We start from the raw sequence: 26,036 nt of genomic DNA, 5'->3' as shown, positions 1-26,036 counted from the left end.
ATGGGATCACAACACTAAGAGATAGTAAATCTTTTCCTGGATTTTTTTTTGTGCGTTCCCGAGATTAGACCTTCCTTGACATAATGCTGAAAACCCGAAGTCTCTAGGTGGTCTGGTTGAGGAGTAGATAGAAGTGCAAGATTGGTGCGCACAGACGCACAGAACAGAAATCATGAGTTACTGTAACAATCGCAATTTGTCCGGTGGAAAATTGCGCTAAAAAACAACAACAAAATGCATGCATTTACATTACAAACAAAACAAAAATGTAGAGAGACTTTTAAAAAAAAAAACTGCAGTGCAAAACACAATCTATGATCAATACAATATACTGTCTGTTGTATAAGGGCAGACCTGACACATATAAAATAATGCAGTTTCTGTAATTTCAGCTGATGATAGTGTTGTTTTGTCATTGTGTTATGATTGACTAAATGTTCCTGGTGGAAGAGAACATGTGTTAGTGTTTTGAATAATTATTTGATTTTGAAACATGTTTGCAGTGTTTTGGTAGACATAGTGTATTGTATTAGTGTATTATTGTATTTTGAAAATTAGTTTTGGAGTTTAGTTTACAATGTGTGATTTTGAGCATGAAATTAACCGTTTTGCCAATTGTGTGTTTTAGGTGTGTTGGTGCGTTAAGAGTTTAGGAAACTTGTTAAATGTATTGAAAAAACTGTCATAGCGATTGTAAAAAACTGTAAGAAATAATTACAGTTTTTTTCTGAATTGCTAAAACACATTTCTAGAAACCATCACTCACTTTCTCAAAACCTTAAACTCAAAACCAAATTTTCCAGCCACATTCAGGGTACCTCTGACTCTTCTGGCAAAATCAAACAATTGCCTCAAAACCATTATCTGTGCTCATAATCAAACAATGCTTTCAGATCATACGCACAGCAAGTCAAAATTATAAACACTATAGATCATTCATTAGACACTACATCAAAAAATGGAGAACACAGAATCCAAAGCATGCAGTTAGAGAGAAAAAAAAAAAAAGTAAACTCATTTTGCAATTACGTAAAAAAGTATAGTAATGACAACTTACAGTAGTAAGGTGAATAAAGTGTATACGGTATGCACTGCAAGTATAGTATTGTACTGAATATTGAATATATTGAATGTCTGTTTATTCAGCACTTGCTGTGAAAATACAGTAACCCAACTGCAAAAGTCAAAAAGGTTACAGTAAAAAACTCTAAATGAAAAGCATGTTACAGTACACAAAATCAAGGTCAGTGACAGATAGATTCTGCTTCAGCATCATGTCTTCATGTTGGTCCGGCAAAAGGAAAAACCCTAAAGCCAGATCCAGCCTTGACAACACTCTCCACACCTTGCCCTTTCTCGTCCCCATCCTCTTCCTCATTGTACCACCTTTTATACACGTACTCTTCCTTCTCTCCCTCTTATATTGTTTCCATCCAATGTTGGTATCAACATTCAGTGCAACATTTTGAGTCAGTTTGGCACTCTGAACTGAATTAAAATAAAAGTCTCTGTATCTCACTGTTACTGATTTATCGTGCAGCTCAAAAAAATATGGGTAAAATCTCTACAATCTATTCTGAAACATCAACACAGTTTCACTGATGATCGAGAACCAACAGCAAACCCAGGATAGAGCGGCTGAGTGAATGTGGTCCGGACTGTGTGGACGAGGCTCATTGTGTCAGAGACGCTGTAGAAGGACAGAGTTCCTGCACTGTGATCCACATACACTCCTATTCTTCTGCTGAAGGACAATGCAGGGATATCAGTGCGTATGTTATTGTGTCTGAATGAGTAGCTGGAGGAAGAGCAGTCCAAACACCAGGACTGATCATTACCTCCAAACCAACGCTCATTTCCCAGTCCCTTCCTGCTGATGCTCTTATATGACAATGATATATACACACGACTCCCAGTCCACTCAATCTCCCAGTAACAGCGTCCACACACACTCTCTCCACACAACACCTGAGAATAACAATCAAATCTGTCTGGATGATCAGGATACGGCTGCTCTGTGCCAGTGTCAGAAATCACTCTGTTCCTCTCAGACAGATGGATGAGTTTATTCACTGTGTTCAGATCCAAAGTGAGCTGATGGGAATCTGATGGAGAGAAAACACATCAGAAACAGGAATTATGAATCTATCAGATCTTTTAATGTATCTGAATCAATGTTCAACGTATTAGCAGAGTGCAGCTGACCAAATATCCTGTGTAAATCATTATTTAAATGATCAGTTATAAAACTCTTATATCATGATTTATTTCTCCTTCTACATGAAAATCATGAACACATTCAGTGAGTTTTTTCTGCTTGTTGTCTTAGAGACTCACGTTGTAGGAAGTCGTTCCTGGTCTTGGGATTCATGTTGGTGAAAGTGACTGAGGAAATAAACAGACATGAACAGCGTGAAGAAATAAATTCATTTCTGAGACATTTCTAATATGATGTTGGATGATTCTGAGAGCAGATGAATCTCCAGGGCCCTGAATTATAAAACACAGATATCGGATTAATCTTAAAATCCATGGATTTTATCCTTCGTCATGTGTATAAACAATTGTTCCATGATGACAAGTTCTGTATTTCTGAATCATCAAGGGATATTTGTGGCCGTTCTGTAGGTGGATTTGATGCACTGCACATTGTTCACATTGCACTTGAATTTAAGATGAACTGTGATTTATAAACTGAGATGCATTTAAGGTCATTTTTGTGCAAATGGACGTTTTATAAATCGTAGGAATATTTCGGAAACTGTTGTACGTTCAGATTTAGGATCTTTCTACCCACATCTGTATAAACTAGGTGCAGGACTTTACCTCCGTCTGAGATCTTCTTGATCTCTTCTTTGCAGAAATCCTCCAGTTTGTCTATCAGGTGACGGACAGACTCTCTCATGCCATCAAAAGAGGAGAGAGAACTGAAGGGAACATCGGGTTCGTTTGTAGATTCAGGAGGTGCTGAGAGAGGCTGGAAACTCTATAGAAAACAGAAATTAAAACTCATCAGCTCCACACTTCAGCTAATAACCTGCACAACTATCAGATCTGTGCAGTTCTTGTTTACTTACTTCTCTTTAACTCGCCACAATCCAGCACTTTCACACAATCAGCCACATTCTTCTCATATTCATTATTTAATGCTACAATCTCTAGTATCGACACTTAGTAATATATATGACCAGCATTTATGATAAACTAAAATATACTTTAATGTAATTTCTATTGAAACTTATTTGCTTAATTTCAAATATAGTATTGAATACACTACAGTTTTAATTAGAATCAAGTGCTTTGAGCTTTAGTATGTTAGTCAACATCAAAATAAGTGCACTTCTTTAAAACATGACAAAAGGTTATTTAACATAATGATTTAAAATAGACATTAGTTTGACATTATTACAAAGTGCGCTTTTTAAAAGTCTACTTAAAGTGTGTTAAAAAAAACAGTTCTCACATAGACACTGTTTAATTAGGGCCCGAGCACCGATGGTGTGAGGACCCTCTTGGAATTGCTCTGTTTATTAGGGCCCGAGCACCGATGGTGTGAGGACCCTCTTGGAATTGCTCTGTTTATTATTATTAGGGCCCGAGCACCGATGGTGTGAGGACCCTCTTGGAATTGCTCTGTTTATTATTATTAGGGCCCGAGCACCGATGGTGTGAGGACCCTCTTGGAATTGCTCTGTTTATTATTATTATTATTATTCTTCTCCGCATTTAATTGCATTTTTGAGGGCCTAAACATGCTCGAAAACTCACAAAACTTTGCACACGCGTCAGAACTGGCGAAAATTTACATCTGATATAGGTTTCAGAATTGGACGGGGCAAAATGGCTCGATAGCGCCACCTATAAAAGTTCAACGGAGTGCGCCTCCCGCAACGTTCCACGTACGTGCACGAAATTCGGAACATACATGTAATGACCTAATACCTACAAAAAAGTCTCTTGGAGCATAGCCCTAAACACAACAGGAAGTCAGCCATTTTGAACTTCCTCTCAGATTTTTGTGCAGTTTTTGCCATTTTCAGGCCTCGTACTTTAACGAACTCCTCCTACAGTTTTAATCTGATCATCTTCAAATTTGGTGAGTGTAATCTTAAGGCCTTTGCGACGTTAAATTGCGAAGATCTTGAGTTTTCGTCGAAGGGCGGGTCCTCGGCGGCCTGACAAATTTCGATGTTTCGCCATGAAACAGGAAGTTGCTGTAACTCAGGCATGGAATGTCCAATCTGCCCCAAACTTCACACTTTTGATAAGCGTTCTGTCCTGAACACATGACCATGCTCATATTCAGTTACAGTCATAGCGCCACCTGCTGGCAACAGGAAGTGACATGTTTAACACTGTTATGGACTCCTAATAACATATAAAAAAGTGCCAGCAAGTGATAAACATGCTAACAACATACTAGAAGCATGCTAAAACATGCTAGCAAACTCTTAGCTAAGTGCTAAAGCATGCTATTATTGCAATTAAATAGGAATTTGCTGTAACTCAGGCATGGAATGTCCAATCTGCCCCAAACTTCACACTTTTGATAAGCGTTCTGTCCTGAACACATCTACATGAGAATATTCAGTTATAGTAATAGCGCCACCTACTGGTAACAGGAAGTGTCATGTTTAACACGTTGATGCCATTCTAGCAACATGTTAAAAATGCCATTGACTTCTAAACATGCTAGAAACATGTTAAAACATGCTAGCAATACTTAGCTAAGTGCTAAAGCATGCTAATTCAATGAAACAGGATGTTGTTGTTACGCAAGAAGGCAATGTCCATTCTGCACCAAACTTCACACTTTTAATAAACGTTCTGTCCTGAACACATGACCATGCTCATATTCAGTTACAGTCATAGTGCCACCTGCTGGCAACAGGAAGTGACATGTTAAACACTGTTGTGGACATATAAAAACATATAAAAAAAGTGCCATCAAGTGCTAAACATGCTAACAACATACTAGAAACATGCTAAAACATGCTAGCAAACACTTAGCTAAGTGCTAAAGCATGCTATTGCTGCAATTAAATAGGAATTTGCTGTAACACAGGCATGGAATGTCCAATCTGCCCCAAACGTCACACGTTTAATAAGAGTCATGGCCTGAACACATCTACATGAGAATATTCAGTTATAGTAATAGCGCCACCTACTGGTAACAGGAAGTGTCATGTTTAACACGTTGATGCCGTTCTAGCAAGATGTTAAAAATGCCATTGACTTCTAAACATGCTAGAAACATGTTAAAACATGCTAGCAAAACTTAGCTGAGTGCTAAAGCATGCTAATTCAATGAAACAGGATGTTGTTGTTACTCAAGAAGGCAATGTCCAATCTGCCCCAAACTTCACACTTTTGATAAGCGTTCTGTCCTGAACACATGACCATGCTCATATTCAGTTACAGTCATAGCGCCACCTGCTGGCAACAGGAAGTGACATGTTAAACACTGTTGTGGACTCCTAATAACATATAAAAAAGTGCCAGCATGTGCTAAACATGCTAACAACATACTAGAAACATGCTAAAACATGCTATCAATCACTTAGATAAGTGCTAAATCATGATATTACTGCAATTAAATGGGAATTTGTTGTAACACAGGCATGGGATGTTCAATCTACCCCAAACTTAATATGTAACATGCAAGAAACATGCTAGCAACACTTAGCTAAGTTCTAAAGCATGCTATAAAAGCTCAAGGAAGTTGTTGTAACTTAAGCATAAAATGTCCAATCTACCCCAAACTTCACACATTTGATAAGAGTTATCTTTTGAACACATGTCCATGCTCATATTCAGTTATAGTCATAGCGCCGCCTGCTGGCAAAAGGAAGTGACGTTTAACACTGTTCTGGACTCCTAATAACATATAAAAAAATGCCAGTAGGTGCTAAATATCCTACCAACATACTAGAGACATGCTAAAACATACTAGCAAACACTTAGCTAAGTGCTAAAGCATGATATTACTGCAATTAAATATGAATTTGCTGTAACTCAGGAATGCAATGTCCAATCTACCCCAAAATTAATATGTAAAATGCTAGAAACATCATAAAACATGCTAGAAATGCTAAAGGAAGTTGTTGTAACTCAAGCATACAATGTCCAATCTGCCCCAAACTTCACATGTTTGATAAAAGTCCTGCACTGAACACATCTACATAGCAATATTCAGATATAGACATAGCCCCAACTACTGGCAACAGAAACTGACATGGTTAACACAGTTATGCAGTACTAACAACATAATTATTGTGTACTAAGCATGCTAGAAACATACTAAACATGCTAGCAACACTTAGCTGAGTCATGAAGCATGCTATTATCACCATTATACAAAACATTTTGTAACTGACTTTGACATACTCTTACTATATATACCTCCTTAAATGTACATTGCCCAACCATGCTCTGTCTTCCTAAAGCCACCGAGTGTTGATGGCACGGGTGCGAGGGCCCTTTCATCGCTGCTTGCAGCTTTAATTATTATTATTCTTCTCCGCATTGAATTGCATTTTTGAGGGCCTAAACATGCGCGAAAACTCACGAAACTTTGCACACGCGTCAGAACTGGCGAAAATTTACATCTGATATAGGTTTCAGAATTGGACGGGGCAAAATGGCTCGATAGCGCCACCTATAAAAGTTCAACGGAGTGCGCCTCCTGCAACGTTCCACGTACGTGCACGAAATTCGGTACATACGTGTAATGACCTAATACCTACAAAAAAGTCTCTTGGAGCATAGCCCTAAACACAACAGGAAGTCAGCCATTTTGAACTTCCTCTCAGATTTTTGTGCAGTTTTTGCCATTTTCAGGCCTCGTACTTTAACGAACTCCTCCTACAGTTTTAATCTGATCATCTTCAAATTTGGTGAGTGTAATCTTAAGGCCTTTGCGACGTTAAATTGCGAAGATCTTGAGTTTTCGTCGAAGGGCGGGTCCTCGGCGGCCTTACAAATTTCGATGTTTCGCCATGAAACAGGAAGTTGCTGTAACTCAGGCATGGAATGTCCAATCTCCCCCAAACTTCACACGTTTGATAAGAGTTCTGTCCTGAACACATGGCCATGCTCATATTCAGTTATAGTCATAGCGCCACCTGCTGGCAACAGGAAGTGACATGTTTAACACTGTTATGGACTCCTAATAACATATAAAAAAGTGCCAGCAAGTGCGAAACATGCTAACAACATACTAGAAGCATGCTAAAACATGCTAGCAAACTCTTAGCTAAGTGCTAAAGCATGCTATTATTGCAATTAAATAGGAATTTGCTGTAACTCAGGCATGGAATGTCCAATCTGCCCCAAACTTCACACTTTTGATAAGCGTTCTGTCCTGAACACATCTACATGATAATATTCAGTTATAGTAATAGCGCCACCTACTGGCAACAGGAAGTGTCATGTTTAACACGTTGATGCCATTCTAGCAACATGTTAAAAATGCCATTGAGGTCTAAACATGCTAGAAACATGTTAAAACATGCTAGCAATACTTAGCTAAGTGCTAAAGCATGCTAATTCAATGAAACAGGATGTTGTTGTTACTCAAGAAGGCAATGTCCAATATGCGCCAAACTTCACACTTTTAATAAACGTTCTGTCCTGAACACATGACCATGCTCATATTCAGTTACAGTCATAGTGCCACCTGCTGGCAACAGGAAGTGACATGTTAAACACTGTTGTGGACATATAAAAACATATAAAAAAAGTGCCAGCAAGTGCTAAACATGCTAACAACATACTAGAAACATGCTAAAACATGCTAGCAAACACTTAGCTAAGTGCTAAAGCATGCTATTGCTGCAATTAAATAGGAATTTGCTGTAACACAGGCATGGAATGTCCAATCTGCCCCAAACTTCACACGTTTGATAAGAGTCATGGCCTGAACACATCTACATGAGAATATTCAGTTATAGTAATAGCGCCACCTGCTGTCAACAGGAAGTGACATGTTTAACACTGTTGTGGTCTCCTAATAACATATATAAAAGAGCCAGCAAGTGCTAAACAGGTTAGCAACATACTAGAAACATGCTAGCAAACACTTAGCTAAGTGATAAAGCATGCTATTACTGCAATTAAATAGGAATTTGCTGTAACTCAGGCATGGAACGTCCAATCTGCCCCAAACTTCACATGTTTGATAAGAATCATGGCCTGAACGCATGCCTATGCTCAAATTCAGTTATAGTAATAGCGCCACCTACTGGCAACAGGAAGTGACATGTTTAACACGTTGATGCCGTTCTAGCAACATGTTAAAAATGCCATTGAGTTCTAAACATGCTAGAAACATATTAAAACATGCTAGCAATACTTAGCTAAGTGCTAAAGCATGCTAATTCAATGAAACAGGACTTTGTTGTTACTCAAGAAGGCAATGTACAATCTACCCCAAACGTCACACGTTTGATAAGAGTTATCTCTTGAACACATGTCCATGCTCATATTTAGTTATAGTCATAGCGCCACCTGCTGGCAACAGGAAGTGACGTTTAACACTGTTCTTGACTCCTAATAACATATAAAAAAATGCCAGTAGGTGCTAAACATCCTACCAACATACTAGAGACATGCTAAAACATAATAGCAAACACTTAGCTAAGTGCTAAAGAATGATATTACTGCAATTAAATATGAATTTGCTGTAACTCAGGCATGGAATGTCCAATCTGCCCCAAACTTCACACTTTTGATAAGCGTTCTGTCCTGAACACATGACCATGCTTATATTCAGTTACAGTCATAGCGCCACCTGCTGGCAACAGGAAGTGACATGTTTAACACTGTTGTGGACTCCTAATAACATATAAAAAAGTGCCAGCAAGTGTTAAACATGCTAACAACATACTAGAAACATGCTAAAACATGCTAGCAAACTCTTAGCCAAGTGCTAAAGCATGCTATTATTGCAATTAAATAGGAATTTGCTGTAACTCAGGCATGGAATGTCCAATCTGCCCCAAACTTCACACTTTTGATAAGAGTCATGGCCTGAACACATCTACATGAGAATGTTCAGTTATAGTAATAGCGCCACCAACTGGCAACAGGAAGTGACATGTTTAACACGTTGATGCCGTTCTAGCAACATGTTAAAACATGCTAACAATGCTTAGCTAAGTTCTAAAGAATGCTAATTCAATGAAACATGACTTTGTTGTTACTCAAGAAGGCAATGTCCAATTTGCACCAAACTTCACATGTTTGATAAGAGTTCTGTCCTGAACACACATCCATGCTCATATTCAGTTATAGTCATAACGCCACCTACTGGCAACAGAAACTGACATGGTTAACACAGTAATGCAGTACTAACCACATAATTATTGTGTACTAAGCATGCTAGAAACAGACTGAACATGCTAGCAACACTTAGCTGAGTCATGAAGCATGCTATTATCACCATTATACAAAACATTTTGTAACTGACTTTGACATACTCTTACTATATATACCTCCTTAAATGTACATTTCCCAACCATGCTCTGCCTTCCTAAAGCCACCGAGTGTTGATGGCACGGGTGCGAGGGCCCTTTCATCGCTGCTTGCAGCTTTAATTATTATTATTATTCTTCTTCTTCTTCTTCTCCGCATTTAATTGCATTTTTGAGGGCCTAAACATGCTCGAAAACTCACGAAACTTTGCACACGCGTCAGAACTGGCGAAAATTTACATCTGATATAGGTTTCAGAATTGGACGGGGCAAAATGGCTCGATAGCGCCACCTATAAAAGTTCAACGGAGTGCGCCTCCCGCAACGTTCCACGTACGTGCACGAAATTCGGTACATACATGTAATGACCTAATACCTACAAAAAAGTCTCTTGGAGCATAGCCCTAAACACAACAGGAAGTCAGCCATTTTGAACTTCCTCTCAGATTTTTGTGCAGTTTTTGCCATTTTCAGGCCTCGTACTTTAACGAACTCCTCCTACAGTTTTAATCTGATCATCTTCAAATTTGGTGAGTGTAATCTTAAGGCCTTTGCGACGTTAAATTGCGAAGATCTTGAGTTTTCGTCAAAGGGCGGGTCCTCGGCGGCCTGACAAATTTCGATGTTTCGCCATGAAACAGGAAGTTGCTGTAACTCAGGCATGGAATGTCCAATCTGCCCCAAACTTCACACTTTTGATAAGCGTTCTGTCCTGAACACATGACCATGCTCATATTCAGTTACAGTCATAGCGCCACCTGCTGGCAACAGGAAGTGACATGTTTAACACTGATATGGACTCCTAATAACATATAAAAAAGTGCCAGCAAGTGCTAAACATGCTAACAACATAATAGAAGCATGCTAAAACATGCTAGCAAACTCTTAGCTAAGTGCTAAAGCATGCTATTATTGCAATTAAATAGGAATTTGCTGTAACTCAGGCATGGAATGTCCAATCTGCCCCAAACTTCACACTTTTGATAAGCGTTCTGTCCTGAACACATCTACATGAGAAAATTCAGTTATAGTAATAGCGCCACCTACTGGTAACAGGAAGTGACATGTTTAACACTCTTGTGGTCTCCTAATAACATATAAAAAAGAGCCAACAAGTGCTAAACAGGTTAGCAACATACTAGAAACATGCTAGCAAACACTTAGCTAAGTGCTAAAGCATGCTATTACTGCAATTAAATAGGAATTTGCTGTAACTCAGGCATGTAATGTCCAATCTGCCCCAAACTTCACACATTTGATAAGAATCATGGCCTGAACACATGTCTATGCTCAAATTCAGTTATAGTAATAGCACCACCTACTGGCAACAGGAAGTGACATGTTTAACACTTTGATGCCGTTCTAGCAACATGTTAAAAATGCCATTGAGTTCTATACATGCTAGAAACATGTTAAAACATGCTAGCAGTACTTAGCTAAGTGCTAAACCATGCTAATTCAATGAAACAGGACTTTGTTGTTACTCAAGAAGGCAATGTACAATCTACCCCAAACTTCACACGTTTGATAAGAGTTATCTCTTGAACACATGTCCATGCTCATATTTAGTTATAGTCATAGCGCCACCTGCTGGCAACAGGAAGTGACGTTTAACACTGTTCTTGACTCCTAATAACATATAAAAAAATGCAAGTAGGTGCTAAACATCCTACCAACATACTAGAGACTTGCTAAAACATACTAGCAAACACTTAGCTAAGTGCTAAAGAATGATATTACTGCAATTAAATATGAATTTGCTGTAACTCAGGCAAGGAATGTCCAATCTGCCCCAAACTTCACACTTTTGATAAGCGTTCTGTCCTGAACACATGATCATGCTTACAGTCATAGCGCCACCTGCTGGCAGCAGGAAGTGACATGTTTAACACTGTTATGGACTCCTAATAACATATAAAAAAGTGCCAGCAAGTGCTAAACATGCTAACAACATACTAGAAACATGCTAAAACATGCTAGCAAACTCTTAGCTAAGTGCTAAAGCATGCTATTATTGCAATTAAATAGGAATTTGCTGTAATTCAGGCATGGAATGTCCAATCTGCCCCAAACTTCACACATTTGATAAGAATCATGGCCTGAACACATGTCTATGCTCAAATTCAGTTATAGTAATAGCGCCACCTACTGGCAACAGGAAGTGACATGTTTAACACTTTTATGCCGTTCTAGCAACATGTTAAAAATGCCATTGAGTTCTAAACATGCTAGAAACATGTTAAAACATGCTAACAATGCTTAGCTAAGTGCTAAAGAATGTTAATTCAATGAAACATGACTTTGTTGTTACTCAAGAAGGCAATGTCCAATTTGCACCAAACTTCACACGTTTGATAAGAGTTCTGTCCTGAACACACATCCATGCTCATATTCAGTTATAGCCATAACGCCACCTACTGGCAACAGAAACTGACATGGTTAACACCGTAATGCAGTACTAACCACATAATTATTGTGTACTAAGCATGCTAGAAACAGACTAAACATGCTAGCAACACTTAGCTGAGTCATGAAGCATGCTATTATCACCATTATACAAAACATTTTGTAACTGACTTTGACATACTCTTACTATATATACCTCCTTAAATGTACATTTCCCAACCATGCTCTGTCTTCCTAAAGCCACCGAGTGTTGATGGCACGGGTGCGAGGGCCCTTTCATCGCTGCTTGCAGCTTTAATTTACTTTGGAACTTGTTAATGTTTTGTGCTTGGTTATGGTTAATCCTTTGTTAGTAATGTCTTTTGCATTTATCTTCTTCGTCTTGCTGTCTACCTCTGCTAAACCGTGAGAATAGTCATGAAAGTGTCTCTTTTAAAGTGTACTTTTATTTCAATAATATTTAACTATCTGCAAGTCCAGTTTTTTTTTTTTTTTTAAATATATTTGTAAGTTTTGAAATAATTAACTAAAATTGCACATTCAATAAAGCACACTTCTTTTTCACAAGGGACTATGTGTGAACTTTCCAGGTGGTTTGGATGTTAAAACATTTGCATGTTGAGAAGATTTGAGGAAAAGCAGTTCAAAGGCTACGAGTAGATTGACCATCATGTGTCACTTTTGACTGGTTAGTGGCACTGAAACTTCACAAGGACTCTTAAGGATCTCAAGTGTTTGTTTTTTATAAGCATTGTTAATATACAGCCTCACTTTCTGTTTGGAGTCTTCATGGACAAATTCATCAATGTGTTAGAGGTAAACAGTTATGGAAATAAAAATCAATCTTATCAGCTTTGAAGATCATCTGACCCAATTTGGAGACAATTGCTGAAAATATTATAGTAGAAATAAAAGATTCCATTAAAAAGATGATGAAAAATCTAGTTGGGTGGATATTGATACCATCAAGTTCACTGATCTCATAAGGACAGAAGAAACCAGAAGTTAAAATGAGATAATTTACCCAAAAATAAAAATTAGCCCATGATTTACTCACCCTCAAGTCATATATGACAATCTTCTTTCAGACGAATACAATCGGAGTTATATTAAAAAATGTCCTGGCTCTTCCAATGGCAGTGAATGGCCATAAAAGTGCATCTATCCATCATAAAAGTGTTCCATACGGCTCTGGGGGGTTAATAAAGGCCCTCTGAAGTGAAGCGATACGTTTGTGTAAGGGGTGAGTAAATCATGGGCAAATTTTAATTTTTTGGTGAACTATCCCTTTAATATTTAATTGTAAATTTCCCAGGGCTTTGTATGTGTCATTTCTTTAAACAGAAGATGATCAGCTGAGAGTCTGACGGATGATTATATGATAACACAACACTTGACTGAATCTGACTGAATTCCTGACAACATCTTAGTCAACGGCTCATCCTGCTCTCATGAAATGTATCTCTGCCATAGCAGGATCTTGCTCAAGTCCACTATGATCCTGTTCTTCTGCATCTCTGTTACCTGCAGGAAATGGACGTGATTGTGTGTGTGTGAAAGCTGCTCCAGCTCAGCATCTCTCTTCTTCAGATCATTGATCTCCTGCTCCAGTCGCTCCAGTCGTTCTTCAGCTCGACTCACTGCAGTCTTTTCCTGATCTCTGATCCGCTGTGTGACCTCAGAGCGGCTTCTCTCAATGGAGTGGATGAGCTCAGTAAAGATCATCTCACTATCCTCCACTGCTGTCTGTGCAGAACACTGTTAGGACACACATCACAATCACAAAGTGGCTTCAGCAGAACTGAGACGAGACGAGTCCAAACTGAGACGTCTCAAACTTCTCTTCTTCTCCAGACTCACCTTATGAGACTCCACAGCCTCTCTCAGCTGCTGAATATCTTTCTGTCTCTGCTGGATTCTCTGACGGATCTTCATCTGCGTCTCCTTCAGCTGTTTCTGGAGGACGAACCAATTACAGGAAATGACACATAAAACTACTAGCACACAAACATTAAAGCTACATGAATCCAGAATTGGTAAAGTGGGTAAAGGACTTGCATGGTACGTTTTTACTGTGTGGTTCAAACCACTGATTCATGGTTTCCTGAAATGAATGTCTGTAGTATTTCATCAGCTTTATTTCATTAGTATCATAATTTACTCGCCCTCATGTCACTTCAAACCTGTATGACTTTCTGTCTATTGTGAGACAGAACAGAAGATATTTTGAAGAATGTCTCAGCTGTTTACAGAGGACAAATAATAGATGGTGACACGTCAATAACATCAAACCTCATTGGTTCTTGCACGTCACAGTCACATAACTAAACATCATGATGTCATGACACAAACACCAGAGAAGTTTGATGTTTTTAATGTCATCATATTTGATTTGCTCCACATACATGAGTTGATCAATGATTTTATTTGATTGGTGGATCAAAATGTGGCTATTTTAAAAGTAGCATACTTAAATTAGCTGAACTTAAGAGTGACTTTTTGAAGTAGGATTTATGAATATAATGCAATTTCATAATTCTATCGAGTTAAATTGAAATATTAATTATGTTAAATGAATATGCCTGATGAAGGTTGTGAGACCAAAACGTTGATACTCATTTGCAAGTATTGATAGTGTGCGGGAGTTCCTTGTTTTTTTTTAAAAAAAAAGTAAAACTTTACATTATAAAAAAGTTTACTTTATAAAGTGTACTTATGAAACAGTTATGAAAGTTTACTCTCTTTAAATGCACTTATATATTTAAATGCACTTAATATTATATTATCCACAAGTAAGTTTTTCAAATATACTTTTAATTTGAAGTACACTAAAAGTGCATGCCAATACACTTAAACGTACTTCTTTTTTTAACCACTAGTTGTTTAGATTACTTATGCATTTTTCTTCTGTTTGGAGCTTGAAACTTTTGTACCTCATTGACTTTCTATGTATAGACTACAATAGGAGACATTCTTCAAAATACCCTCTTTTACAGTCCACAACAGAAAGTAATCAAAACCGATTTGGAACAACATGAGTAAATGAGTGAGTAAATGAAGACAGCACTTTAATTTCTGCGTGATCAATCCCTCTCACTTCATACCTGTTTCACTATCCTCTGTGCCACAGTTGATACAGTGTTGTGGTTTTTATGTTCACACTCCTTACACCACACACAAATGCATTGTTGATCAGTAATACAATACATTTCTAGCTCTTTATCATGGTCACGACAGATCATGTCCTGCAGTCGTCCAGTGGCATCAATCACTTTGTGTGGCTTACGAAAGTGAAATTCCTCATGACGGTCAAAATGAGTTTGACAGTAAGATTCCTGACACACCAGGCAGGACTTGACGGCTTTGCATTTTCTTCCAGTACAGACGTCACACTCCACGTCTCCAGCTCCAGCGTAACAGTCAGCAGGAAGTTTAGTCTTCTTCAGTTTCTCCACCATTTCAGCCAGAATGGTGTTTTTAGCTAAAGCAGGTCTTGGACTGAAGGTCTGTCTGCACTGAGGGCAGCTGTAGACTCTTTTCTCATCCTCCTGATCCCAGCAGCCTGTAATACAGACCTTACAGTAACTGTGTCCACAGTGGACGGTCACTGGATCCTTCAGGAGATCCAGACACACTGGACACATGAACTCATCCTGAGAAATTCTGGCTTCTGCCATTTTACTGCATGAATACAGAGAGACACAAACACACAACGGCTCAACAATAATTCAGTTTCAGTTTCCCTGAACTGAGGAGTTGAAATAGTTTCCTGCTTCTGTGTTTGAGTGACGTGTGTAAAACAGGAGTGTCCGTAAAGCAGCTTCCTCATTCCTGGTGAAGGAGAGTCACTTTACTGCTGTGTTTATGTGCTCTTCAAGTGGAGTCGAAGACATTGTAATTACGTGTTCCAAGCACATGAATCAATCAATCCGTTAAATTCCGTGTTATACAGTAAATTCAGTTTTTTATGACTCAATTCTGCCAGTTTTGGGCCTTACTTTCAGTTTTATTTGCAGTAGTTTGCACGTGAAAACTAATTTTTGTGTATAAATTGCACGATAAATACAATGCGTGTTATAGAGACACATTTCATGAGATCAGGCTGGGCTATAACATGTCATATAGCCTATAACACGCTCGCACATGTTTATTTTTTTAGCATTGTTGGGAGGAGTAACATTTACATTAGTAGTTTCAACAACCACATGCATTTAGAATTGTCTAGTTTTGTCTGGAATGCGGCCCAGACCTCCTCCTGATGTGGTTTGATCGATCGGATTTAAATCCATCGCGAATGCGTATCGGAGGGCATTTACACCTGGTCTTCAGCTATCCGATCAGAGAAAACGCATGAAGTGACCAGGTGTAAACAGGCCCAAAACAACGGAGCGGTACACATTACTAGCGCTCAGGGTCTTTTACGGTAATGATCTTTCGCCGCAACGTCCTCTATTATTTTGATCCAGAGACAAACGCGCTTCATTTAATCCCTTTCCGCTCCATGCACGTTGCTTTCTCCCGATAAATACGCTAAAGCTTTGCATTAGAGTTTTTTTCTGAATTGCTAAAACACATTTCTAGAAACCATAACTCACTTTCTCAAAACCTTAAACACAAAACCAAATTTTCAATCCACATTCAGGGTACCTCTGACTCTTCTGGCAAAATCAAACAATTGGCTCAAAACCATTTTATCTGTGCTCAAAATCAAACAATGCTTTCAGATCATACGCACAGCAAGTCAAAATTATAAACACTATAGATCATTCATTAGACACTACATCAAAAAAATTAAGAACAAAGAATCCAAAGCATGCAGTTAGAGAGAAAAGTATATTGCAACAAAGTAAAAAAAATAGCAAGTAAAAAAGTATAGTAATGACAACTTACAGTAGTAAGGTGAATAAATTATATACTGTATGTACTGCAAGTATAGTATTGTACTGAATACTGAATATATTGAATGTCTGTATATTCAAAATCAAACTTTTGCACGAAATGGCACACACTTCATTCATATTACCAGATTTTTGTCTAACCAACTACACACTGTTGGGCATAATTAAAAGCACTCTCGTTTTTAGTATGCTTTGCCATAATACTACAGTTTTTACCAACTGCTTACACACAAAATCTTTTCATGTCACACGATTTTTGAAACCTCTCACTCAAAGTGCAAAACTACATGCCAAATCTTCAAAACCATAAGCTATTTCTCAGCCTTTGACTCAGTTTTCAATTGCATGAAACACTTTTTGCAAAACACTACACACAATTCTCTACCTAAAACACAAAGATCTATCAGGAAGTGACTTGCTTTCCTTTTCCAAACACAACCAATCAAAATGCTACACTTATTCACCAGGTCACACAGACACACTCCTCACATGTGAAAACACTAATTGCTTAACTGATCACTAACCAATCACTGCTTTACTGTAGTAAAGGCCTAAAAAGGTCAAAGGTCAGATGATCTGTTTTGAACAATGGATTCCTGGGACCCCCCCGGGACCCCCCCCCCCTCCCACACACACACACACACACACACACACACACACACACACACACACACACAATTGTGTTATTTACTGTATTCTAAAAAATATACTTTTGGTTTACAGTACCTATGTTTATGGTTTTGTTGTATGCTACTGTAAACAACAATAATGTTAGACCTAATAAATATTTTCTGTTTCTACATTGCATTTGTGTTTACAGTGTACTTGTTACATCAGATTACTTTCACTGTAGAACATTGTATTGAAATGTAGATATAAGCCTATGAAAGACCAAAGAGCTTTAGATTTAGAACAGCAGTGTTTACATGGTACATCCAAAAATGTATTATTATGAAAGAAGTGTTTGCCATTTGATGCAAATGCTTCATTCTGACATGTGTTTATGGCATTTTGAATGTTGTGTTGCATTTTGAAGGAGATGTGAGGCGTTTTGCATTTTGTGTGTGCAGTTTTGAGAATTGTGTGTAGAGTTTTGAAAAAAGGAGACTTAGTTTTGAAAACGTTTGTAAGCAATTGGTAAAAACTGTAAAATAGTTCAAATTGTAGAAAATTCTTCAGATTGTTCAAATGCACAGAAATATTTGCAGATACACACACATGCTGTTGGAACATTTCTTTTTTTTATTTTTCACCAAACAAGTCAGTGCAACATATGCACAGCAGATATATTTACATTGGACTGAACAAAAATATGCTCACAAAAAACAGTAAACTGAAAAAGATTGAAGTGTAAACAATTAACCATTGAGGTGTTAGGCCAGGTGGCACATGTACTGTATTGACCAATTAGCTCATGTAGTTTCATTTTGAATGGCAGTGTTTTAAAATGGCAAACATGTGACTTTATGTCAGATTGTTGTGTCTTATGCAGAGAACTGTGTTCAGTGCATTTAAAAAGTGCCATTTTGAATTGCAAAATGTGTGTAAAAATAATGTGTGTGGGTTTTGCTCTCTGTGTGTCAGTTTAAATAATTGTGCTGTTCATGTCATTTTAGTGTGTTAGCAATTGGAAAAAACTGTATACACATACTCTTCCTTCTCTCCCTCTTGTATTGTTTCCATCCATTGTTGGTATCAACATTCAGTGCAACATTTTGAGTCAGTTTTGGCACTCTGAACTGACTTGTATTATGTACAGTTGATTTGAACACATCATTAGAAAGAAGTGTGAACAATTTTGAGTCGTGGTGTGTGTAAACAATGATAACTGTGTTGTAGTTTTGTTTAACTTTTGCCACTTGTGTTTACCGTTTTGCAACATCAGTGCATCACAGTGCAAAAATTGTTTTAGTGAGTGAGAAAGTGTTTAGAGTTTTGCAAAAAGAGTGTATGAGATTTACAAATGGTGTCTAAATGCCTGAACTTGTTTAAGGTTTTGCAGAAAGAGTGATTTATTCGAAAATGGGCTGGAAATGACTTTTATCCAAGTTTTACAAAGCCCTGAGTAAGAGAAGAGAAGAGAAGAGAAGAGAAGAGAAGAGAAGAGAAGAGAAGAGAAGAGAAGAGAAGAGAAGAGAAGAGAAGAGAAGAGAAGAGAAGAGAAGAGAAGAGAAGCAATATTAAATGCTTGAGAAGTAAATCTCTGCGAGATGACACTCATTTCCTCTATGCGAGAGGAAGGGGGCAGACGGACAGGGAAAAAAATGATCCTGCAAAGCTGTTCAGTTCATGAGAGTTTGAACTTTTGGCTTCTGGCCGTCCTCTGATTGTTTTCTCTCACCAATCACTGCTGATAGATTTGCTTAGAGCCTCAGCTGCATAAATTGAAGCTGATGGGTCCCATCCGGCGACTCGTCATTTAATAAACGTTGCTGTTTGAAATACCTGCATGTGACTGTGATTGAAGGATAAAGAGAGCTTTAATACCGCAGTCAGAATGTGTAATAAGGCTTGTTATGTCTTTAGTGCACTTAACTTTGTTTCTGTACTGTGAGACCGAATGTGGCTTAAAATTGAACAGAGCTGTGGTGCATGAGTAAACAGATAGTAGTACATTTTGCTGTACACTTTTCATATTTGTAACCAATAACTGCAGAGGCATTTGCTTTGTTTTTACTAAGGGATTTCAGCTCAACTACTCATTTCATTATTATCTATGGTAATTTACATCAGGCCACATGTGCTGTCAATAGAGCTTAAACGAAACTTCAAAAACGTATCTTTACATAAAATTATCCAAAAACTCTTGTGGCAGTAAAAAAATAACCACTTTTATTCCTTTTTCTTCACATAAATGATTACAGGGGGATATTTATTGATTAATAAAGACTATTTGCTGTGGTTCCTTGCACAATACTGTTATGACCTCAAAACACGTTTGCGATAGATGCATAGCTTTTGATGTTAGCATCACAATCAGTCTTATATGCATTCTTTTCTAACATGGTAAACTTGCTCAGTAGCTCACCTGGTACAGCATTGCATTTGCAGGTACAAGCTACGTAAAAACCATGATAAACAAGCTCAAAGACAAGCTAGAAAGAAGCTAATATGGTTGCTTCAGCAAATGTGTTTATCTCGTGTTTGCATCTGATTTAGGGTACTATTTGATTTAGGGTTTGATTTAGGTGCGTTATTTTCAACCGCATTAGAGCATTAAGGCCTGTTCACACCAAGAATGATAACTAACTAATGATAACTATTTTAGCGCCCACACCAACGTTTCTTATAAGGGGTGGATTTTGATTGACTGACAGTTTATGTTATCGTTCATCAGCATGAAAAAAAGTTTTGTAAATGGTATTAACTATATTGTTTGTCTGTGTTGCTATTTTAATGAAGGGACATTTTATAATTTTTTTTTAAAACTTTATCTTTTGTATAGTCAAGCGCTTTTTACAATATAGATTGTTTCAAAGCAGCTTTACAGTGATAGGAAATTAATGCAACAAAGTTTGTTTCTGCTATACAGCAGATTTGGAAGAAAATAGCGTCATAGTCCAGCTTAAGTAAGTTCAGTGATGGTTCATTTTTGTTGTAAAAAAGTTATTAATTTAGTTTCAATTATATATATATATATATATATATATATATATATATATATATATATATATATATATATATATATATATATAGCGGCTCTGGAGAAAACTGAGATGTCATTGTCCAGCTCAGTTCAGTTCTCATACTGTATAATGGTATCAATGCAGGTAGATCAATAATATTGTTGGATATTAATGTCCCCAACTAAGCAAGCCAAAAGCCAAAGGCAACATGCATATTGAACATGTACTCATCAAACATTTCATTTTCAAACTGCTATGCTAAATTTAATGCTAATCTGTTTATTAAAACTGAACATGCTTTTAGTACCACTGAAATGCAAGGTATCATAGACTGTTTCTTGTGCTCAAATAACACACAAAAACGATATAATTCAGGTTGGTCCAGTCACTGCACAAGTACAGTGTAGACTGTGTAGACCGCAAGTTTCATAACACCAAACACTTTATGGCTGTTGCAGTGAAGCTGTCATCAAACAGCAATGATTTGACTTTCGCTCTTTTATTTAGAAGACAGGGCTTTATTTTGGTAGAGCTGCCATATTGGGCATTATAACATTTCTCCCACATTGCTTTAATGTTACTCATGCTCTCTGTAGGATATATAACAAACTACTCTGCAGTGTAATGTGATTATTTTGTAAAATCATTATAAATAAGAGGTTTTGTGGTGTGAAAGTGGTGCGGATGTGTTTCTGGAAATGTAATTGAGTGTGTGTGGGTTGTTGGGGGATGCAAGGACTTGAGTTGTGGTGTCTGAATGAGAAGGACACACTCTCCCTCCTGAGATGGTGCATCATGGCCGATTATTCACACTCTTTGCACATCAGCTCCTGTGAGAGGAAGAAGTGTCTACTGCTGCAGGCGTTCTGTGAGTGTGTCTGAGAGTGAGTGTTGTGTGTGTTTTAGCATGTGCGAAGAGAGTTCAAGTTAAAGAGAGAGACAGAAAGAGTCTATGAGACTGTGCACGACACTGAGAGGTAAGAGAAAGAAAATTTTGTAGTGCAGAGCAGGCATTCAAAACACTTTTGTCAGCTGAACCCCTAATAAATTATTTATTTGAAATAACCACACAGTTTTAAAACAGTGTTAATCTTTTAATAAATAAAACTAACTTCACAACAATCAATTGCATATTCACTTTGGGTACAACTAAACTGGAACTTGATAACTTAAGCAACCATATTATATACATATTATTTATGTATATGAATGGTTTTTGAATGGTCATTTTTTTGAAGCCCAGAAAAGAGCAACCATCCATCATAACAGTAGTCCACACGCCTCCAGGGGGTTAATAATTCATTCTGATGTGAAGCGATGTGTTTTTGTAAGAAACATATTCATATTTATAACTTTATAAACCGTAACCTTTTATAGGCTTCTGGTAACAGCCGTAAGCGAGTCTAGTTCCAGCAGAAGAGTGACCTTTGACTTGACGTATAACATATTGATAAACGCGGAAGCTCAGGCTCAGAGGATAGAGCAAAACAAAACACCGGTCACGAAAGTCTAGAAAGTCTTAGAAGTCTAAAACAAGAATTTTTAAAGAGAAATGTCAGAGGAGCTAGAGTTTGTTGCCCAGCAGCCCAATTAGTTTGAACCGCGAGAGACGTCTGCTCTCACCTACGCTACGCCTACATCCTACGTCATACGCTGGAACTCGACTCTTTGTGAACATGCGGACGGCTGTTACCGGAAGTTAGTGATTACAGTTTATAAAGTTATAATTATGGATATTTTTCTTACAAAAACGCATCGCTTCACTTTAGAAGGCCTTTAATAACCCCGTGTGGATTATTGTCCGATTGTGTTTGCCTGAAAGAAGAAAGTCATGTACATCTAGGATGGCTTGAGGGTGAGTAAATTATGGGATAGTTTTCATTTTTGGGTGAACTAACCTTTTAAGGATCAGATCAGGCTATGTAGGGTAACAAATGCAAATTTACGTGCATTTAAAAATGTATAGAGTGGAGTGAAAAGAGGACAAAGGGGAGTTTAACAGGATTAAATAGATAGCCAGCATCTTTAACCTCTGCCTCTCTCTCTCTTTCTCTCTCTCTCTGTCTTCCTTCCTCATCCTCTTTTCCTTCTGGGGCACAGCAGTGCCAGAGAGACAGAGTAGAAGAGCCAGCTTTGGGCTCTGTGGGTCCTCAGGGTCTGTGTGGCAACAACATCCCCCATGAAGCCACAGTGATGTCTCATCCTGCTAATGAGCACACCCACAAGCAACCAATGTGGTAGCCACAAGAGGACTCATTCACCCCATGGCACGCCACTCAGGTCAGCTCATCCTTACGCCAGTACAGAGTCTGAGCCATCACGAATATGAGCGTGACAGAATGTGTATGCAGTGGGTTGGTGTTAGCGTAAAAGAGAAAAAGTGTTTGTGCGGAGAAAGGAGGGCATGTCATCTCCCATAAGAAAGAGGTGAAGTTCACAGTTACTCTGAAGCCTCAGAGGAGTTCCAAGGCCCAGCCATTAAAGCCCTGTTAAAACAGTTCTGATGTTGTCAGCTTAGAAGAGGGATAGACAGAGAAACAGACAGAGATGGAGGGGAAGAGAGAAAGCGTCCCGTTCTGGCCGGCAGCACTTTGCTGGGTCTCCAGCTTGCATAGGTGTCAGATCGGCAAGCTCCTAATTTCAACATCAAACTTTCATAAGCACACAGCAAGATTCACCGAGGTGCTTTGGAGGCCTCAGAGCTCAGAGCTTAAAATGCTAAAAGCCTCTCAAAGATGCTTTAAAATGTCTTCGCAGATGATCAAAGCTGGTGGTTCCTCTCGTACGGGGGCACTTTACAGTCACGATCAGATGGATCGTGAAATGGACAGAAATGTTTGATGGCTATGAACTTGTGAGACCTTTGCTTGTTTAAATGCTTGATTAGCATTTTATGACATGTTGTACTGGAAATATTTCATTGGAAATATGTGACTCTGCCTACATTTCTACAAAACTGCAAAAACATACCGGTAACACTTTATAATAACGTTCAGTTGTAAGTCATTTATAAATGGTTAGTTAATGATGAACTAATCATTTACAAAACATGACTATGCATTCATAAATGATTAATAAGTGATATGTTCATTATTTTGTGTATGTTTTGTAGATTCAGTTATAAGTCATTTACATTTGATTAGTTAATAATTAACTAATCATTTACAAAACATGACTGTGTGTTTCATAAATGTTTAATAAATGATGTTACTTTTTTGTATGTTTTGCTCACATAAGGTGCACAGTGAGTGGTTAAAGACTCCATGTGTTTCAGAGAAGACGGCTGTCTATACCCTCACCAGTCAGCACTTACACTGCAGTGCACACTACACTACACACTATAGAAGACAGCTGTCTATACCCTCACCAGTCAGCACTTACACTGCAGTGCACACTACACTACACACTATAGAAGACAGCTGTCTATGCCCTCACCAGTCAGCACTTACACTGCAGTACACACTACACTACACACTATAGAAGACAGCTGTCTATACCCTCACCAGTCAGCACTTACACTGCAGTGCACACTACACTACACACTATAGAAGACAGCTGTCTATACCCTCACCAGTCAGCACTTACACTGCAGTGCACACTACACTACACACTATAGAAGACAGCTGTCTATGCCCTCACCAGTCAGCACTTACACTGCAGTACACACTACACTACACACTACACTACACACTACAGAAGACAGCTGTCTATACCCTCACCAGTCAGCACTTACACTGCAGTACACACTACACTACACACTACAGAAGACAGCTGTCTATACCCTCACCAGTCAGCACTTACACTGCAGTACACACTACACTACACACTACACTACACACTACAGAAGACAGCTGTCTATACCCTCACCAGTCAGCACTTACACTGCAGTACACACTACAGTGTTCAACACCTGTTATAACGCATGAATAAATAATTTACAACACTTTCTGCGTCCCCTAATCTAAAGTGTAAACTATTCATCACTTGTAAATGTGTTACACATCATTCGTAGATACGATTCGTTGATCTTATGCCTTATTGGTTTTTGAAGTGGTAATCTACAAATGATGTGTAACACATTTACAAGTGATGAATAGTTTACACTTTAGATTAGGGGACGCAGAAAGTGTTGTAAATTATTTATTCATGCGTTTACACATCATCGTGTTGAAAACTGTTACTTACCTGTTACAAATGATCTGTACGTGTATACAAGGCATTTACAACACTTTCTGCACCCTCTAATTGCTACATACATACATACAAAAAAAAAAAAAAAAATGTATTAAACATTTATGAAACGCATATTCATGTTTTGTAAATGATTAGTTATTCATTAACTAATCAATTGTAAATGACTTGTAACTGAATCTACAAAACATACATACAATTATTAACATATCACTTATTAATAATTTATGAACGCATAGTCATGTTTTGTAAATAATTAGTTAATCATTTACTAATCACTTGTAAATGACTTGTAACAGAATTTACAAAACATACATAAAATGTTAGTATATCACTTGCTAATCATTTATGAATGTTTTGTAAACAATTAGTTAATCATTAACTAGCCACTTATAAATGACTTACAACTGAACGTTATACATACATTTCACTAAAACGGCAACAACTGATTACAGGGGCAAATTGTCTCAAAATAAAGTCTTATTTTCGCATGGTTCCTTGCACAATACTATCACCTCAAAAAAATGTTTACCATAATTTAATTTCAATTCACATTTATTTGTATTGCGCTTTTCACAATACATATTGTTTCAAACCAGCTTTAAAGAAAATGCAAGTGTCTACATTACAATTTAGAGTGATCTGTTATCAGAGGTGACTCTGTCTAAGTAATGTATTTCAGAAATGTACATATACAAATCACGCAGTTAGCTAACATCATGTATACATTTTAGGCAGAAAAAGTGAGCTCATTAAAGTAATTATTACAAGTTGTGAACATAATGATGACAATATATAGAACATTTTGCATTGGTGCATGTTGATTCAGAGTTTGCGTCATCTGAAGTCAATATCATGAGTCGTCTCTTCACAGGTGTTGGGTCTTCTGAAGTTTTTGTAAGAAGCTGGATCCAAATTGGAGCTGACGTACTATCTAGTTACCATGAGATGGGCGTCCCGAGATAAAATAGAAAAGCAAATGGAAAGTAATGCATATTATAAACTATAATAATGCATGACTTGTAAAATAATACATTTTGACGTTTGCATCAGATAACCAGCTCCATATATTTAGCTTTTCTGACATGGTAAACTTGCTTATAATATATATATATATATATATATATATATATATATATATATATATATATATATATATATATATATATATATATATTGTTTAGAGCAATGCTGAAAAGCATAGTGAAATGTACCTGGAACAACATATTTCACATTTTGCAGGAATAGGAAAAATCGCATATTTCCAGTGAGCCTGGGATGGTAATAGGGGTCTAGAGCATTGTAATTGAATGTGAATTTGTCCTACGGAAGTTCTGAGGGTTTTTTTTTGTTCAGTGAATATTGATGGTACTTAATATGTTTATATGCATCAGTCCAATTATTCTTCATGCACTCCCACTGTTTATATGGGTGACTGCCGG

The 26,036-nt window shown here is 37.6% G+C and overlaps 1 protein-coding gene across 1 annotated transcript; it reads right to left on the bottom strand.

The window, feature by feature from the left end:
- Positions 1-1,123: 1,123 nt before the first annotated feature.
- On the bottom strand, positions 1,124-15,629 carry LOC307159195 (tripartite motif-containing protein 16-like protein). The gene is made up of 6 exons (XM_079872412.1): positions 14,984-15,629; positions 13,740-13,835; positions 13,404-13,637; positions 2,827-2,986; positions 2,338-2,385; positions 1,124-2,105 (listed from the first exon to the last, which is right to left on the bottom strand). The coding sequence occupies exons 1-6, from the start codon at positions 15,554-15,556 to the stop codon at positions 1,585-1,587; spliced, it is 1,632 nt and encodes a 543-aa protein (XP_079728538.1). The 5' UTR covers positions 15,557-15,629; the 3' UTR covers positions 1,124-1,584.
- Between the last annotated feature and the right edge of the window lie 10,407 nt (positions 15,630-26,036).

This window comes from Squalius cephalus, assembly GCF_949319135.1.
Source record: "Squalius cephalus genome assembly, chromosome: 5".
NCBI classification, from domain to species: Eukaryota; Metazoa; Chordata; class Actinopteri; order Cypriniformes; family Leuciscidae; genus Squalius; species Squalius cephalus.
This window is presented reverse-complemented; position numbering and strand designations above follow the sequence as displayed.

Coding starts and splice junctions, on each gene's coding strand:
- LOC307159195 (XM_079872412.1), bottom strand. CDS start 15,556: ATGGCAGAAGCCAGAATTTCTCAGGATGAGTTCATGTGTCCAGTGTGT. Junction 13,638..13,739: donor AGGCTGTGGAGTCTCATAAG/GTGAGTCTGGAG, acceptor GTGTCCTAACAG/TGTTCTGCACAGACAGCAGT. Junction 2,386..2,826: donor CAAGAAGATCTCAGACGGAG/GTAAAGTCCTGC, acceptor TTATTTCCTCAG/TCACTTTCACCAACATGAAT.